The sequence below is a fragment of the Neomonachus schauinslandi genome, chromosome 9 (assembly GCF_002201575.2).
Source record: "Neomonachus schauinslandi chromosome 9, ASM220157v2, whole genome shotgun sequence".
Taxonomy (NCBI): domain Eukaryota; kingdom Metazoa; phylum Chordata; class Mammalia; order Carnivora; family Phocidae; genus Neomonachus; species Neomonachus schauinslandi.
Genome location: NC_058411.1, coordinates 141,843,526 through 141,858,784, shown reverse-complemented (window position 1 = coordinate 141,858,784; position 15,259 = coordinate 141,843,526). Strand labels below are relative to the sequence as shown.

The 15,259-nt window shown below is 54.1% G+C and overlaps 1 protein-coding gene across 1 annotated transcript; it reads right to left on the bottom strand.

Moving 5' to 3' along the window:
- Positions 1 to 6,149: 6,149 nt before the first annotated feature.
- MESD (mesoderm development LRP chaperone) lies at positions 6,150 to 14,806 on the bottom strand. Its single transcript, XM_021680601.1, has 3 exons — positions 14,588 to 14,806; positions 8,678 to 8,910; positions 6,150 to 7,412 (listed from the first exon to the last, which is right to left on the bottom strand). Exons 1-3 carry the CDS (start codon positions 14,789 to 14,791, stop codon positions 7,145 to 7,147), a joined length of 705 nt encoding a protein of 234 aa, XP_021536276.1. The 5' UTR covers positions 14,792 to 14,806; the 3' UTR covers positions 6,150 to 7,144.
- Positions 14,807 to 15,259: the final 453 nt, after the last annotated feature.

The window sequence follows — 15,259 nt, the reverse complement described above, 5'->3', positions numbered from 1 at the left end:
GCACGCACGGAACCCCCAAACGTGGGAACAGTCGGCACGCACGGAACGCTGTGTTGTGTGCTTCACGTGGCTTTGCTCACTTAACCCCCGTTATGCTCCCAGGAGGCCCGGGCCAGGTGCTCACTGAACGTGCCCACAGTGCCGCAGCTCTGGCAGTGGGGGGTTGGGGGGTCCAACTGCAGACCCGCGCTCTAACCGGCCCCACGCAAGCCCGTGGCTCGGGGGAGTGAGCGAAATCCAGTGTGCCAACAGCCCGCACACAGTGGGTTCTCAGAAGGTGGTGAACGACACCGAGCATCTTTACCGCACTGTCTCTGCCGAGAGAGGGACTCGCCTGCCTTGGTCACCTTACCCGTCGCCCTCGCAGTTCCAGGAGCCCGCTGGTGTTCAGTGAGTCCTGGGTGAGTGAGGGGACTGGCCGCGTGTGGGAGCAGCCCCTTCCCAGGCAGAGCCTGACTGCCCGGGTTCGAATCCTGCCTTTGTCAATCCCTAGCAGCGTGACCTTGGGAAAAACCCTCCACTTCTCTGTGCCTCGGTTTCCTTGTGTGTAAAGCGGGGGGGACAACCCAGCATTGCCTGCCTAGGGTCACTGCGAGGACGCACTGCATTAGTACGTGTGGAGGACACAAGGATCGGAGTCTTTCATGTTCCAAAGAGGCAGTCGGAGGAAGAGGTGTGTTCACACGTGCACAGATGCCCGGCAGGTGCAGACGGAGTGACGGGTTCCTTAGGACAGGGGCTGATGGACTCCCACCCCAGGGAGGCAGCCCGCGGGCAGAGGCCGGTCTCTGCTGCCCCCTGGTGGACACACCCCTAACTGTTGGGCAGACTCTAAATGGGAGACCCTGGTTGCTTTAGAGGGTCTGGCCACCCGGCTGCCCCAGCAGTCCCTAGCTCTCGGGGCTGGACGGTGGAGAGAAGGAACAGTTCTACTTCACCGACAGGGTCCCGTGAAGGAGGCGGAGCCCCTGCTGGCCCTGCCACGGCCAGCCAGCCCCTGCCCCCTCGGCTGGCTCCGCGGCGGGGCAGGTGCGAGGCTCCAGGGAGGCAGGTAACGGGAAGGTGTGGAGGTTCTCAAGTCCGAGCCGAGTTTCTTGTCGCTGCCGTCATCATCCTCCTCCTCGGCCCCCAGCCACAAATGAACTGGAGGGTCCGACTCAGCTACTCTCCTCTTCAGGCTTCTCCTTTCAGACCTGCATCCCCAGGACCCCCGGTGAAGAGCCCGGTCCCTGCCCACCGCAGCGCGCCCTCGGCACTGAGCCTCGGACTCACCCAGTCCGGTTGAGGGTCAACTCATGGCCTCACCACACGAAAACGCTTCACCAGATTTCACACTGTGCTCAACAAAGGACACACACATTGCAAAACTAGGAGAGGGCAGACTCCTGTCCTTGACCAAACTAGTCAGGCTCCCCTGAGGATTCATCTCAACCAGGCCCCTGGCTTGGCCTGCTGAGCCCAGTTTTGGCAGAGGACCCTGCTAAGTCAGTCCAGCACCTGCCCCCGACCCTTGACACCCAAGTCCTGGGCCTGCCTTCGGTCAGAATCCCGTGCGGCCAGTTTAGCAAGAACGCCCAGCCTTCCATCAGGTTCCTCTCACCCAGCCCTCGGGCCTCCCCGCTGTTTGCTGCGTTCAGCGTTGGGGGCACGCCTTTGCTCTCTTGAATAACGTCTTCCTCGTCATTTATAACAAGTGTCCAGCACACAGTTTTTGTTGAACAGAATCTACCAATAGATTTGAGACAAAAGAACAAATCACTTTCACAGAAGGGACTTTCAGTAAGCACAGACGACACGAAGCCCCCTTAATATTCAAAGGCACGCAAATTAAAATAAATTACTGTTTTATACGTATTGAACTATGGCTGGCATGTAGGTGATCAGTAAGTGTTTTTCTGAACAAATAAATACACTAATGAATTAAAAATAATGCCCCTTTCTGGTCAGTGTTTGGCAGAATGGGCAGAAGAGGACAAACTCTCATATACTGCTGGTGACAGTGCAAATGGATATAATCCATTTGGAAATAAAGTGACAACACACAATATGAACATGTCCTTTCTTCCAGTAATCTTGAAGCCAAGACTAAAGGACTCATCTTCAGGGAGGCAAGGAACGAGTTTCAGTTTAAGACTGTGAGGAGCTAAAAAGAACTCAAACATTCAACAGTTTAGAAAGAGATACAGGGAGCACTGATCCAGCCGCGTGCGGGGGGCTTTACACCTGCGCTTGGATTTATCCTCTCCTGACACACGTCATCGGAGAATCAGACAAACCAGATGGGGCTGGGGCTGGTTAGACCAGCAGCAGAGCCCTCTCCAAAGCAGCTCTGGGGGAAAGTTGATTACAAGGACCCAGAGCTCGCTCTCAGAATCCTGAGTCAACCTAAACAGTCAAGGCCCAGGAGGTCAGAAACGCAGGGCAAATCTAGAAACTTCACCAAGAGAGGCTCTGACGCCTTCACTCTAGCTGCTCATCTCTCAGTGACTCAGCCACCGGGTCATTCAGTCTCTGGCGTGAGGGGCCCACATCCGGGGCAAATGGCCATGACCAAGGGGGTGCGGGGTAGGGTCACTCGTGCGAGCTGGGTGGGCTTGGGTTGAAGCCGACGCTGCCAGAGGGGGATGCGTGGACAGTGAGGTGAACACCATTAACAGAGCCATGCTTGGCACCGTGGTCTGGCCCGACTTTCTCCACAACATCGGTCTGGTGAGTAAAATCAAGGCACAGTAAAAGCATGGGAGCATCACAGCGCTGCTAAGCATCAGACGTGAAGTCTGTATGGCGATGTGGACGCTGTATTACAATAGAAAGCTAAGTGGTAAGAGCTGAAGAGGGATTGGTCTTTCTGCCAGGACAGAAAGTGCAGAGATCATGCTCTGAAGGACATGTGGTCAAATGACAGGAGCTTCGAGAGCTCGGCGAGGTGTTGGCGGATGAATTTCTTCCTTCTATAGAGATCTCTTAACATCGCTGTCATGTTACCTTAGTAAAAATAAGGATTTCAGTTCTTCCTCTGGAAGCAAGAACCTGGGAAGTCAGGGAGTATGAACTGTGAAAACAGAGGACGACTCGACCCCACGCTTCTCCAGCGTGGCCTCACCGTCCACCCTCATCCCTGCTCTGTCTGATTCCATCTCTAACAAGGTCAACTGTTGTCAGGTGTTTTTTTTTTTAACATTAACTGTATTTTTTATGTACAGCATTAAAATCTGACTGATGCTGGTTGCTGTGCTTGGTGACCCCCCTCCACCATGTGCCTGCAGCGAGCGCCTCGCCCCCCGCCCCCGCCCCCTCGTCCTGCCCTGGCCAACGGCAGCACCCCACATTCTGGGCACAGAAGATCTGGTTTTCCCAGAGTGAAGCAAAGAACACTCCAACCAGACCCTCCCTGAGGGGAGCCGATGGTCCAAGGTCCACTGCTAGTGTTTTAAACTCTCCAAAGATGTGACAAGTGGCTTCCAGGAATGGTGGTCACCCCCTCCCACCACCGTGGGGAGGAGCCGCCTAATCCAGGACACTGGGTAGAAACCACAGGAGCGCAGAGCCTGCCTGTCAAGCCAGACCGCACGCAGCCCTGCCTGGGCCCCTGCTGGTCCTGCTCAGCTACGGAAAAGCTGAGGGACGGCACCCCGAGCCCTTGGATCACAGCTCCAGCGAAACAAAACAACACTCAGAGGAGCAAGGGGAGTCAGAATTCACCTAAAATAGATGCTATGGGCCAACGTCTGGGAAACGCTGTGTCCACTAAGCATGAACAAGAGGGGGAAAAGCAATGAACTGGCAGCCATCCAAACATTTGGAAATTACCAAACAACAACAAAAGAACAAATACACTGATGAACACAGAGAAATAGTCCATTCTGGGGGAAAAAAATATAACCCAAGGGGGAGATTCTCCATTTGGACTTTCTGAGTTCATAAAATTTAATAAAACCTTGAATTTTAATAAAAACAGCTCACTGAGATTAAAAACAGAATGAAATGGAAAAAAAAAAAAAACTCACATCAGAACTAAGAAAAAAATGGGTGCCCAAAACCCCAACACAAAAGTAAAAGACAAATGTTTCCAAAACGATAAGGAAAAAAAAAAAAATCCCTGAATCTGCAATGGAAAGTAACACACCATCTTTTACGAGAATTCAAAAAAAAAAAAAAAAGGAAAATCAACACTAAGACTTCCTAGCAGAATTACTGAATGTTCTCATTGAGGAAGGATTCCCAGGAAGCTGAGAGAAAAGGCAGTCATTATGAAGGAGAGAGAATGGCTGGTCTCAGACCAATACACATAACACGGTTCACAAGGATCGGGGCAGTAGGAGAAAGTTTGTGAACTCCCTGCCTTGATTAGGAGTGCATACATGCTACTGAAATTGGTAATAAAAAACAGCAAGAGGTTTAACATAATCTGTAAAGGAAAGCACCAGAAGTACTAAAAACCAGAGAATAACCATCAAAACCCAGGGGGCGTGAGGACAAAGGGAGGAAGGCGGTCTACCTAACGAAGCTCTCGTGTCTCACAGGCGGTAGACAAAAGCTACCACGCAAGCGTATTGGATCAAGACATTAACACCAACACAAACAGGCAAGACTAAACTCTCATTTGCAGGGATCTGCATATGTCCCGCCCCCCTCTCTTCAACACCTCTCTCTGGTTGGCGAGTCTGCGGATCCAGCCCGGCGGGTCGCAGCAGCTCCTCTCCCCGGAGGCTGCCCAGCTCGCCCATCGGTGCCAGGGGCTGGGCACGGGTGCGGCTGGCTGGCATCTCTAGCTCTGTGGGGCAGCCGAGGCAGCTACGGGGTCTGCATCTCTGGCGGCGGCCAGCGCAGTGCCCGGCGCCAGCGAGGATCTGAGCCCCATCGCTGGTGAAGGTACAAGTGCGCAAAACCGCTGGGCCAGCAGTTTGGCAACACAGACCAAATGTTACATTTTGTTTGTTCTAGCAATGCCACTGCTAGGAATTTGCCCTTCAGATACAAAGTTACCAAAATATTCTGGCAGCTCCATGTACTAAGGAAAAACCCAAGGGTCCACCAGCAGGCAGCATGCGGGTCAACTGTGGGTCACCCCTCACCGCCACGCCGCTCACTGGGGCCACCTGCAGCTGTGGCCTGAGCTACTGAAATACTCTCCAACTTGTCCCTCACACGCACTGGGGGCCCTGCGCAATCAGTTCTTCAGTGCAGCCAAGTACAGATGGGGTGGTCTCTCATGCTCACCCCAGCGCAGCTCAAAATCCTTCAGGGTGCCCCAAATTCCTGCCAGGCCCCATGTACCTCGTCCCTCTTCAGGCAGGTGTTGCACTCTGCCCCCGACTCCTCGTTGGCTTCCTGCCATCCCTCCTCTGCTCCTTCTAACCACAGGGCCTTTGCACAGACGGTTCCTCTGCCTCCTGCCTCAGGGAGGACCCCTCTGACCATCCGAAGGTCCCCCCCGCCTCCACCCCCACCTCCTGGCACTGTACACCTCTTTCATCTAACAGTTGCCATTTTATGTGTGATGAGTATCTGTCTTCCTCCACCGGGTCATTAAGTTTCAGGACAGCAGGGGCTGTCGTGTGCCCAGCACACTAACCGATGCTCTAAACACTGGCTGACATGGCCGCCCGTTGCACAGGAAGCAGTGAGGTTAGTACATCCTCACGTGGAAATACAAGGTACAGGGCAGTGTGAAGGGTACCCTCCCCATGTCGGGTAAAGCAATGATCCGTATCAGCTAGAGCGGACAGAAAGCCAGCAGATTCCCGAGGTAAAAACTGAACGCAGCCAGGCACCCGGGGCTGGATCCAGGGGCTCAGACAGCCCTCGTCGGGCTGGGGCCGGGGAGCTGCAGCCCCAGCCTCACGCGCCCCCATTCAAGGAGCAGGGGACACAAGAAAGCCCTCCTCCTGAGGTGGCCGAGGCACACGGACCCCGGGATTAGCTCTGACTGGGCCTGATGCCCTTCAGCCCCGCCGCGAGGGCGGCTGGAGGCAGGGACGGCAGGGTGGACATCCGTCCGCACGCTTCATCCAAGGAAAATCTGAATAGTTGCCAAATCAGGGGACACAGAGGCTGGAAGAAACACGTCACTAGAAGATGCTGGTGAACTTTTTTCCCCTTGGAAACAAAGAACAGGAGCTTCCCCTGAGATGAGGCAGCGGCAGGGGGTAGGCACGGACTTGTCCCTTTGTACCTTCCTCCAGCAGTAACACCTGGAAGCACGGACACGAGCTAGTCTTCACTTGTTAAAATCACAATGGAAGTTTTGTACAAATAACTTTAGTTCCTACCAGTAACACCCGCACACAAGTCCCGTCTGCCGCATGAACAGCAATACCCAACAGAAGCAGGTACTGAGCCATGTTAGTACCACACTAAACACCACAAGTTTAGGCACTTCATCAAAGAAAAATGTTCAGAAATGAACGAGGTCACTGAGTCTTCCGTCCCACCTGCAGACTCCCGATGCCCACCGTCATCGCAGGACGGTGCGCTTGAACCCTCGACAGCGGCATGGCTGCCCCACATGAGGACAGGAAACACAGCCCCGACTGTACAGACCACGTAAACCCAGACAGGTACCGAGAACCCCTCTGGGGATTCACAGTGAAGACCTGGGCTTTCCAGGCTACGTGATTTTCTCTGCACAGATGTGGGGGTCAGACATCCCGGCGTCCTGACCGCACATTCAGACCCCAGAGCGCCACGCGGGGCTCCCACGGCGTGCTCGACATCACAGTCTCAAAAACCGAGTTTGCGGCCCGAAGAGCCCGGTCCCGCTGAGTCCAGGTCTGATTAGAACGTGGCGGCACTTCCGTGAACAGAAAGGAGGGGAGCACGGACACAGCGAGCCCCTGGGTCAGGGCCGGCGAGGGGAGGGGGTGGGGCCGCAGGAGCCAGTGACGCCCCCAGACAGAAATGGCAAAAGCAATGGTTGGGTTTCCATTTACAGTGGTTTTCTGGTAAACGTGGAAGTGTCATTGTCCAATAGGAATGACGAGACCTCTGTCCTACTTGAAGCCTTTTAGACAGTACTTCTCACGTGGACCACAAACTGGTCCTACGGCAGAGCCCTTCCAGAAGAAAGCAGGATGTCCTCGGCGAGCGGTGCTCCCGCCTGCCCCTGCCCGGGGGGCTCCTCCCAAGGGGCCTCGGCGGCCGCTCACAACTCCTCCCTCTTATTCCCAGCTCGATTGTCTTCCTTTGCAGCCGTGGCGGCCCGAGACTTCGGGTCCCCCTCCTGCTGCTTCTTGCCCTTCTCTTGCTTTGTTTTATTTTTCTCTTTGCTCCCCCCTCCTCTGCCGGGGTACACCTGCCCCTCCAGGGTGACATCGGCACACCTGTCTTGGCTGACCAAAAAGTCCTTGATCTCCCAGGCGTAGCTCCCATCACGAAGCATGAAGATCGCACGGTCCGATCCCACGATGAACCTTGACAGAGACATGCGATCGTACAGTCAGAAAACACTAGTAAAGCACGAATGGGTCAGAGCCGCTCTGTGGCAACCAGGAAAAATCATCCCTCCCAAATTCAACATGAACACAGAACAAAAACCTGTAGTTTAGCTACTGACTAAACGATTTCACGCCTCAGCTCAAATCCCAGAGACACAGAAGCTGGGCTGTGTGGGGCGTGGATGCCCGCGCTAAGAGACAGCGTCGGCGAGGGGCCTGGGGAACCGCCCCTGGGGCTGTGGGGCTGCCGCTGTGGAGGAGGGCGTCTGTTCTGCATCCCGAGGTGCCCAGTGAAGGTTTCCTCTGCCAAAAGCCTTCTGCGGACAAAGGCTGAAAACCACGGGCTTAGGCTGGGTCATCGTAAGGGGCCCACGAGGGGTCGGAGACACACTCGGCCACTGGATGGAGATCCCGAGCCCCGAGGGTAACAGGCAGACCACGTATGCCAGCACTCAGCAGGTCCCAAGGGGGAAGAGGAGCAGAATGGGGCCTAGGCGGCCCACCGGTGTGGCCAGGGGCACGAAGGCCTCGTCCCTGAGGGCCACGCCCCGCCCCTGGGAGGGCAGCGGGGGCTCTGACCGTTTACCTGTTCCCCTATGCGTCTGCTCAAGCTAATGAAAGCATCACGCCATCGCAGACGCTAAGTGTTCCTTCACATTTTGTCATTTCTGTTTCCTGAACTAGGACATTTGAAGACCCTGAATTTCAGGACCATTACTGAGGAGGAAAAAGGAAATCCCTGAGCATTGCACGGGAGGGCCGCGCTGGGCTGAAGGAACCCCACCCCTTCACCTGGATTCGGCAGTCGGCTCCAAGGCCGAGTGGGAAAGCTGTCCCACGTGGAGGGACCCCCCCCCAGGGGGGCACGCGGCCAGGCTGTGACTCCTTTGCCCCGCAGAGGCCGCCCTGCCCCAGCTCACGGGGACGAAAGGCGCAGCGCCGCAGGAGAGCTGGGAGCCGGAGGGTGCGGAGTAGAGCACATGGCCGAGGGAGCGCCGGGCCGCGCACCTGACCCGCCGCAGCGTGTCCACTACCCTCCCCCAACAGAGTTAAAGATACAAAGATAAATAAAACTTGAAGATCAAATGAAATATTAAAAAAAAAAGCTTGCTGGCTGTGACCAATAACAAATGTTCTTCTTAAAAGAGAGAGAAATAAACGTAAGGGGAAATCCGAGACGGGAAGGCCCAGGGCCTGAGGTGAGGACTGCACGGGCCCCAGCCGGCTTGCTGGTGCTTTACCTCTGAACGTCGTAGTTGGCATTGAAAAGACTGCCCTGCCAGAGGCTGGTGATCTCCTCCGTCTCCTTCTCCGTGGGGCTTCCGGACACAGTGACGAACATCATGAGCGTCTTCCCCTTCTTGGTCATCTTCAGGATGCTCTCGGGCCTGCCCGGGTCTATCTGAGAGAAGTCGATAGGCGCCGAGGGTCTTTTGTGCTCCGGGAGATCCCCTTCTTCTATGTCGTCATCCTTCTATGAGAAGAGAGCACAGAGCACTCGAGTCATTAGAACGCGCTTGTCGGCCGGCAGGTGCAGGCGGACGACCCAAGTTCTCCCAGGAAAAAGGAGACCCAGGAGCTTCCCTCCTCTAGGCAACCTCTGGGGGAAGCCCAAGTCTCCAGCGGGACTTAGCACCCATCACTCCAGGTCACCAGAGCCCTGTAATGGCTTAACAGTGCTTTCCCTCTGGAAGAATCTACCCATCACGGTAGATTGTAAAAATGGCCACATTCTGGTTCGGTCCTACAGTGAGCTGCAACACAGCAGTGAAGATGTGTCCCAAACCTCAGAGAGACAAACTGAGTGACAGAAGCCAGGCACAAAAATCAGACGTGCTATAAGCCTGTTACTTAAAGTTTAAGCTCAAACACAATTAACCTAGGATGACAAGTTAGAACAGTGGTGGCCCCTGGGAGGCGGAATGAGGTGGGCTGACTGAGAAGGGACACAAGGGAACTTTCTGAGGTCATGGGAATGTTCTCTTTCTTAATGGTGGCGTGGATGACACAGATGTATCCATTTGTCAAAATTCATAGCACCCTACACTTAAAATCTGCATTTCACGTATGTCAACGTTAACTAAACAGTAAGAACAAATACTCAGTTCTAGTTAGCAGGCTTGGTTTTTGCAGTGGGGTGAACTAGCAAGCCTCAAACTACCATCCGTGAATTCTATCTAGGCTTCCACGAGAAGTAAATGTATTAAGGATAATGACAGCCCCATTCTTCACTTTGAGGAAGGGAGTTCTAGCAGTGGAAGGGGGAAGAATATACCCTGTGGTATTAGGCTGGAACTGGGAGGCATCAAAAGGGACACATGACTTTTCACAGGTAGGAAGGCAGGTAAATAGATCAATAAATAAAAATATTTAAGATTTTTTTTATTTATTTATTGAATGAGAGAGAGAAAGCACATGAGAGGGGGGAGGGTCAGAGGGAGAAGCAGACTCCCCGCCGAGCAGGGAGCCCGATGTGGGACTCGATCCCGGGACTCCAGGATCATGACCTGAGCCGAAGGCAGTCGCTTAACCAACTGAGCCACCCAGGCGCCCCAATAAAAATATTTAAAAACCAGAGGTCTTCAGAGAAAAGACGAATAATTCCAGCCACAAAAACCAAAAACAAAAACAAAAACAAAGTACTGGTAGATGGTCCCTGAAAACACTATGCTAAGTGACAGAAGCCACACACAGAGGACCAGGTGTACGGGGCCGCTGGTGAGATGTCCAGAACAGAACAGAGATTAGTGGCTGCCTGGGGCTGGCTGGAGGGTTGGGAGAAGTGAGGGAGAGGGAGTAAGATGAGATTTTATTTTTGGAGCGATGGCAATGTTCTAAAATTGAGAGTGGTGATGGCTGCATGACCCTCTGAATACACCACTGGAATGTGCACTTTAAATGGCTGAATTGTATGGCAAGTGAATTATCTCACAATACAGCTGTTATCGAAAAGAACCCAGAAAAGCCACCAACCTAAAATGAAACAAAGCCCCTGTATCACTCTTCCGTGGTTCTCTTGACAAATCACCGAGGACACCAACAATAATGTACTTTAAAATATTTTCAATAAAGGATGAGCACAAGAGACTTCCACAGTAGTGCTTGGAGGCGATCCCCATTTATTCCAGATTTGGGATCTAGCGTTAGCTCTACCTAACCACCTGGGTGACCTTGCACAGGACTCCTTACTCCCCTGGGCCCGCCTCCTCATCTATAAAAAGAAAAGCAGAGCTAGGTGATCCCCGAGGCCCCAGCAGTGTGACTACACACAACATACCAAGCTTCTCCTCAACTCTGCAACCCTCCCAACTGACCCATTTCCTTCCCCTTCCGCTTTGTGAGCTGATGGCGATCTGCAGTCAGGGGCACGTGCTGTCCCGTCACAGGATCTTGGGCAGCTTAGAAAATCCCTTTCCTCACCTATAATGGGGGGAGGGGGACGACATCTCCCTCCTAGGGTCTGGGGATTCAATGACACAAAGACAAGCAGTAAACAGCCTGTGCTGGCCCCAACAATCACACCTCCAACCAACTCCGGAAATCACACTGTCAAAATCACACAGGACCGCCTGGTCGCCAAATTCACGGGCTGTTTCTGTTATGATCTCCTTAAAACACCTCAAGACTTCTAACTGGCTCAGGAACCTAGAACATTTATGTTTTTCAAACTGATTTCACTCAAGAGGTCATGAAATTAACTCAGTAGGTCACAGGTGACACTTAATGAAAACTAAATAATCTCAAATCCAGTGCCTACAGCAAGTGTAAGGATTGTTTCAAGCAACTTTAATTTCCATCCTTGGAAATTTGTGTATTTGTTTCAGTTACAAAAACACAGAGGTGGGGGGGTAGAACAGTGCCCCAATGTGGCTATAGTCCAGCTCTCCGTAGTCCCAAGGCTTCTTCCCTGCAGAATCTCACCTGTGGTCATTACTTTCTCTGAGGACCGCCATCAAGCCCCTAGCCCCAGGCACTCCCCAGAAACAGGCCAGCCCTGTCTTTAGGCATTTTCAGCCTCTTCCCCACTTCTCCACTGCTGAGTCAGATTCAGTCACAAAGCTGACTCCCCTTTCCGCAGATCCTTTCCTTGCTCCCGTGGTCCCTGATGGTAACACTAGCTAGCATGTATGGAGCAGCCGGCGCCGAGCCTTCAGGACGGCCCTACAAGGCCCCGAGGGAACGTGGGGTGGGTGAGGCCCAGAGAAGACAAATAACTCACTCAAGGTCACATGCCAGCAGGGGTGACACTGAAGCGCAAACCCACATTGCTGGCTCTGGAATCCTCCCCCCACCTGCCCGCACTGTAAGGTGTAATGAAAAGAACTGCCTTTGGTTTTCCTACACCAGTTGGGACTCAGCATTAAGTCTAACCCAGTGGAAAGCATTCCCTTTACCCATCCCCACCCCACCCACATGGGGCAGGCCTCTCCATGGCACACCAATTCTCACACTAGTGGGAAGGAATTGGGAGATGGATTTAGGGACTGCCACTGGGGGAGGAAAAATCCCAGCTCCTGGGGGGGAGCTCACGTTTGTGGAGGGTCTGCAAACATTAGCTCATCTGGTCTGCATGGCACCCCTCGAACGGGGATGTCTCTGGCTTTAGGGTTAGGAAAACGAGGGTCACAGAGTTACCAAGCGGTAAAGCTGGTTCAAAACCCAACCTTCCAGCACATCATGCGGTCTCCTGCCTGGTCACACAATCCACCAGCCACCAAGCTGCGCATACAATCTCTCGCGTTTCTCTCTTCCACTTGGATCCTGCAGCTTCTGGCTTAATCCAAGTCGTCCTCATTACCTTTCATTTGCACTTCTGCTTGCCAGTGTGTATGGAACTGTAGTAAAGTGGCTAAAAGAACAGGCCTGCAAGTCAAATGACCAAGCCTGAAATTCAGCTTACTTGCTGTTTGACCTTGGGAAAGTTACTTAACCTCTCTGGGCTTCCTTGTCATCATCTAGAAAACAGGGTAAGAACATGAGATGAGTGAATGCGCTCAGAGTAGTCCTGTTAGCTAATGAAAACTCAGTAAATATTAACTAAGAAGTCGTTTCTGCCTTCAGATTCTCTCCCTGCCCATCCATCCTAACCTTTGCCAACCAATCCATCTTTTCTAATCATGATATCCCCAATTCAAAACCTCCCAACAGCTGAAACATCCACTCCAGGGCATCCTCTGAAGGCTTTACAGAGTATTATGAACACTGTGCAGGTTACCCCGGGGAAACGCTCAATATATCAAGTGAAAAAATGAACAGCAGAAAATTACATTGATGTTATGCTCTCAGCTATAAAATTATGTCCGCATACAGAGGGAACATGAGACAGTGAATGCACATTTCTGTCCGGAGGTAGGGATGATCACGTGTAAGCGTCCCAGTATCATAGTATTTGGGTCATGCAGCTTTGCAAACTCATCAGCGACTGTGTATTGCCTTCTAAATAAAGTGTAGACCCCAGAGCACTCAGGGCCCAGGCCAACCTGGTCTCCACCAACCTTCCCACACTTAACTTCAGACAGAGCCTTTTCCAGCTAAGATACCTGATTCATATTTGCACGGCTTCCAGTCGGGAGTTGTGCTACCCTATGTTCCTTCCAGGCTCTCTTAAAGCTAATACTCCAACTACTCTGGGGTGGGTACTACTAATGCCTCTATTTTGCACATAAGGAAACTAACAGTGCGGACAGGTTCTTCAGCAGCCCAAACTCACAAGTGGTCTGACACCAGGCAGTCCGATTCCAAAGCCTAGGCAATTACCATTTGCACCATTCTGCCCCGTTCCCATGTGCCCCCCCACCCCAGCTCCTGTGGCCCTGCTCCCACACCACCCTCGAGTATCTAAAATGCCATTTCCTCCCTGGGACCTTCTGAAAGTCCCACGACACTTTCTTCCTTTTTACAGAACTCAGCAATTCCTACTTTGTGTTAGGGTTACTTGTCCTGTCACCTACAGTTCCTGATGGCGGATCCCTTGCTCATCTCCGCAGCAGCCCCTCTGTCTAGCTCACAGTCTTAGTATTTCCAGGGTAGGATTTCCTCAAGAGGTAGTGTTCTTCTTTGGGGGATCAAAACCTTCATTTGCTCAAGTCTATAAAGAGACGGGAGATAGAAAAGGAGACAGTAAAGGTGGAAGGAACTGCTGCCCAGAGTTCCCTCTTCATCAGTGGGGCGCACACTCAAATCCACCCCAATCTCGCCATCATCACCTGCGGATAAATACGGAAATACAAGTCTGCTTTCTTCTAGTCCAATTCATCAGATGGTATTTTAAACTCTGAAAGCCTCTATCAGACACGCCCATGTACACAGGGATACCCACAAAATAAAAAGACATCAGCGTGGGAAGGAGTCATCGGGTAAAACCTCATTCTGCAGATAAGGAACCTGAGGCCTGGAGAGGAAACAGGACTTGCCCAAGATTACACAGTGAGTAGAACCCACGTTTCTGACTCCACGCCACCAGCTGTGCAAATCAGCCAGGACGATACAACCGCCTTTGCAAGGGAAAAAGGCACAACGTGTTTTCCTTTGCTGAACCTTCTCTAAAAAGATTACACGCTCCAGTGCATTCAAGTAACGAACCAAAAAGCTTACTCTCACAAAAACAAGTCTCTGCTCCTTTAAAGGAAATGTGAGTTTACGGAGAGCCACCAGCCTCTGATTCCACCACCCCAATTACAAAACTCTCAGCAGAGAATACAGCAAAACGAGAAGCCTGAAATCCTACTGATCTAGAAGACCGGCCAACCATTAAAGCTGAGACGGTCCTCTTAAAAGGACGATCTTCACGCCACCCCCCCCCCCCACATTCCTGAGCAGAGTGGAAAGGTCTCCCTCCGCACGTGCCGGGCCCACTGACCACGGGGGCCCCGTAGGCGCGGCCGGGGCACCGAAGGTACAGAAGGGCAGAGGCGGGAGGGGCCGGCCCGGGACCCGCGTGGCCAGGGAAGCGCTGCAAGAGCGCCCGGGGGGAAGGCTGGGGCGGGGGCCGGCGGCGGTTCCCGCGCGGCAGCCAGCAAGGACGCCTGGCCTGGGCAGAGAGGCCGTCAGGGGGCCGGGAGACGGCTGGGCGAGGGTGCGGAGGGCGCCGGCGGCCAGCGGGAACAGGGCCCGGGACGCAGAGAAGCTGGGGCGGACGTGCGCGCGCAGACCTCCCACTGTTCCAGAAGACGCGCCATGTCCGCATCGTTGTAGTCGCGAATGTCCTTCTTCTTCTTCCGCGGAGGCGGGCTGGCCTCGCCGGACGTCCCGGCCGCGCCCTCGGCAGCGAAGGCCCCGGGCGGCAGCGGCGGCAGCAGCAGGTCGGAGGCGCAGAGGAGGACCAGGGCCACGCGCGCCCAGCCAGAGGCCGCCATCTTCGCCGCGCCGCCGCGGAAGCCAGCGGTGCGCGCGCCGCCGGGCTCCGCCCCCGCCCCGCCCCGCCCCGCCCCCAGGCCCGCGCCGACCTACCAGGCCCCGCCTCGTAGCCGCCTCTGGAGGCCCCGCCCCCGCGCCATGTTGGCCCCGCCCCGCCCCCGGGGTCCCACCCGCGGGCTAGATGGGGCTCTCTGCCCGAGCTGGGTCACCGCGGATCGCCCGCCCGTCTGCTCGCGGAGGCCTGTCCTTTTTCTCCCTGCCGGCGCAGGCCAGGTCCACCAGCCCCGTCGGGGCCTCCGGGAGCCCCCGGACAGCGCCTCGCGGGGCCTCGGTTTGTGGCCTGAGAAAGGCACTGGAGGTGCAAGTCCTGGGAGCTGCCTGGGCTCCGGGGAAGCCGGTTCCAGAGTGTCCACGGACGCTTCCTCTCCGTCTCCTGCAGCTTCCTTGGAGAACAGCCGCTTACCTGG

Excerpts from the sequence above, each read along its gene's own strand:
- MESD (XM_021680601.1), bottom strand. The coding sequence starts at position 14,791 with ATGGCGGCCTCTGGCTGGGCGCGCGTGGCCCTGGTCCTCCTCTGCGCC. Across the intron at positions 8,911-14,587 it reads GTCTTCTGGAACAGTGGGAG|AAGGATGACGACATAGAAGA; the intron begins GTCTGCGCGCGC and ends CTCTTCTCATAG. Across the intron at positions 7,413-8,677 it reads GCCAACTACGACGTTCAGAG|GTTCATCGTGGGATCGGACC; the intron begins GTAAAGCACCAG and ends GTCTCTGTCAAG.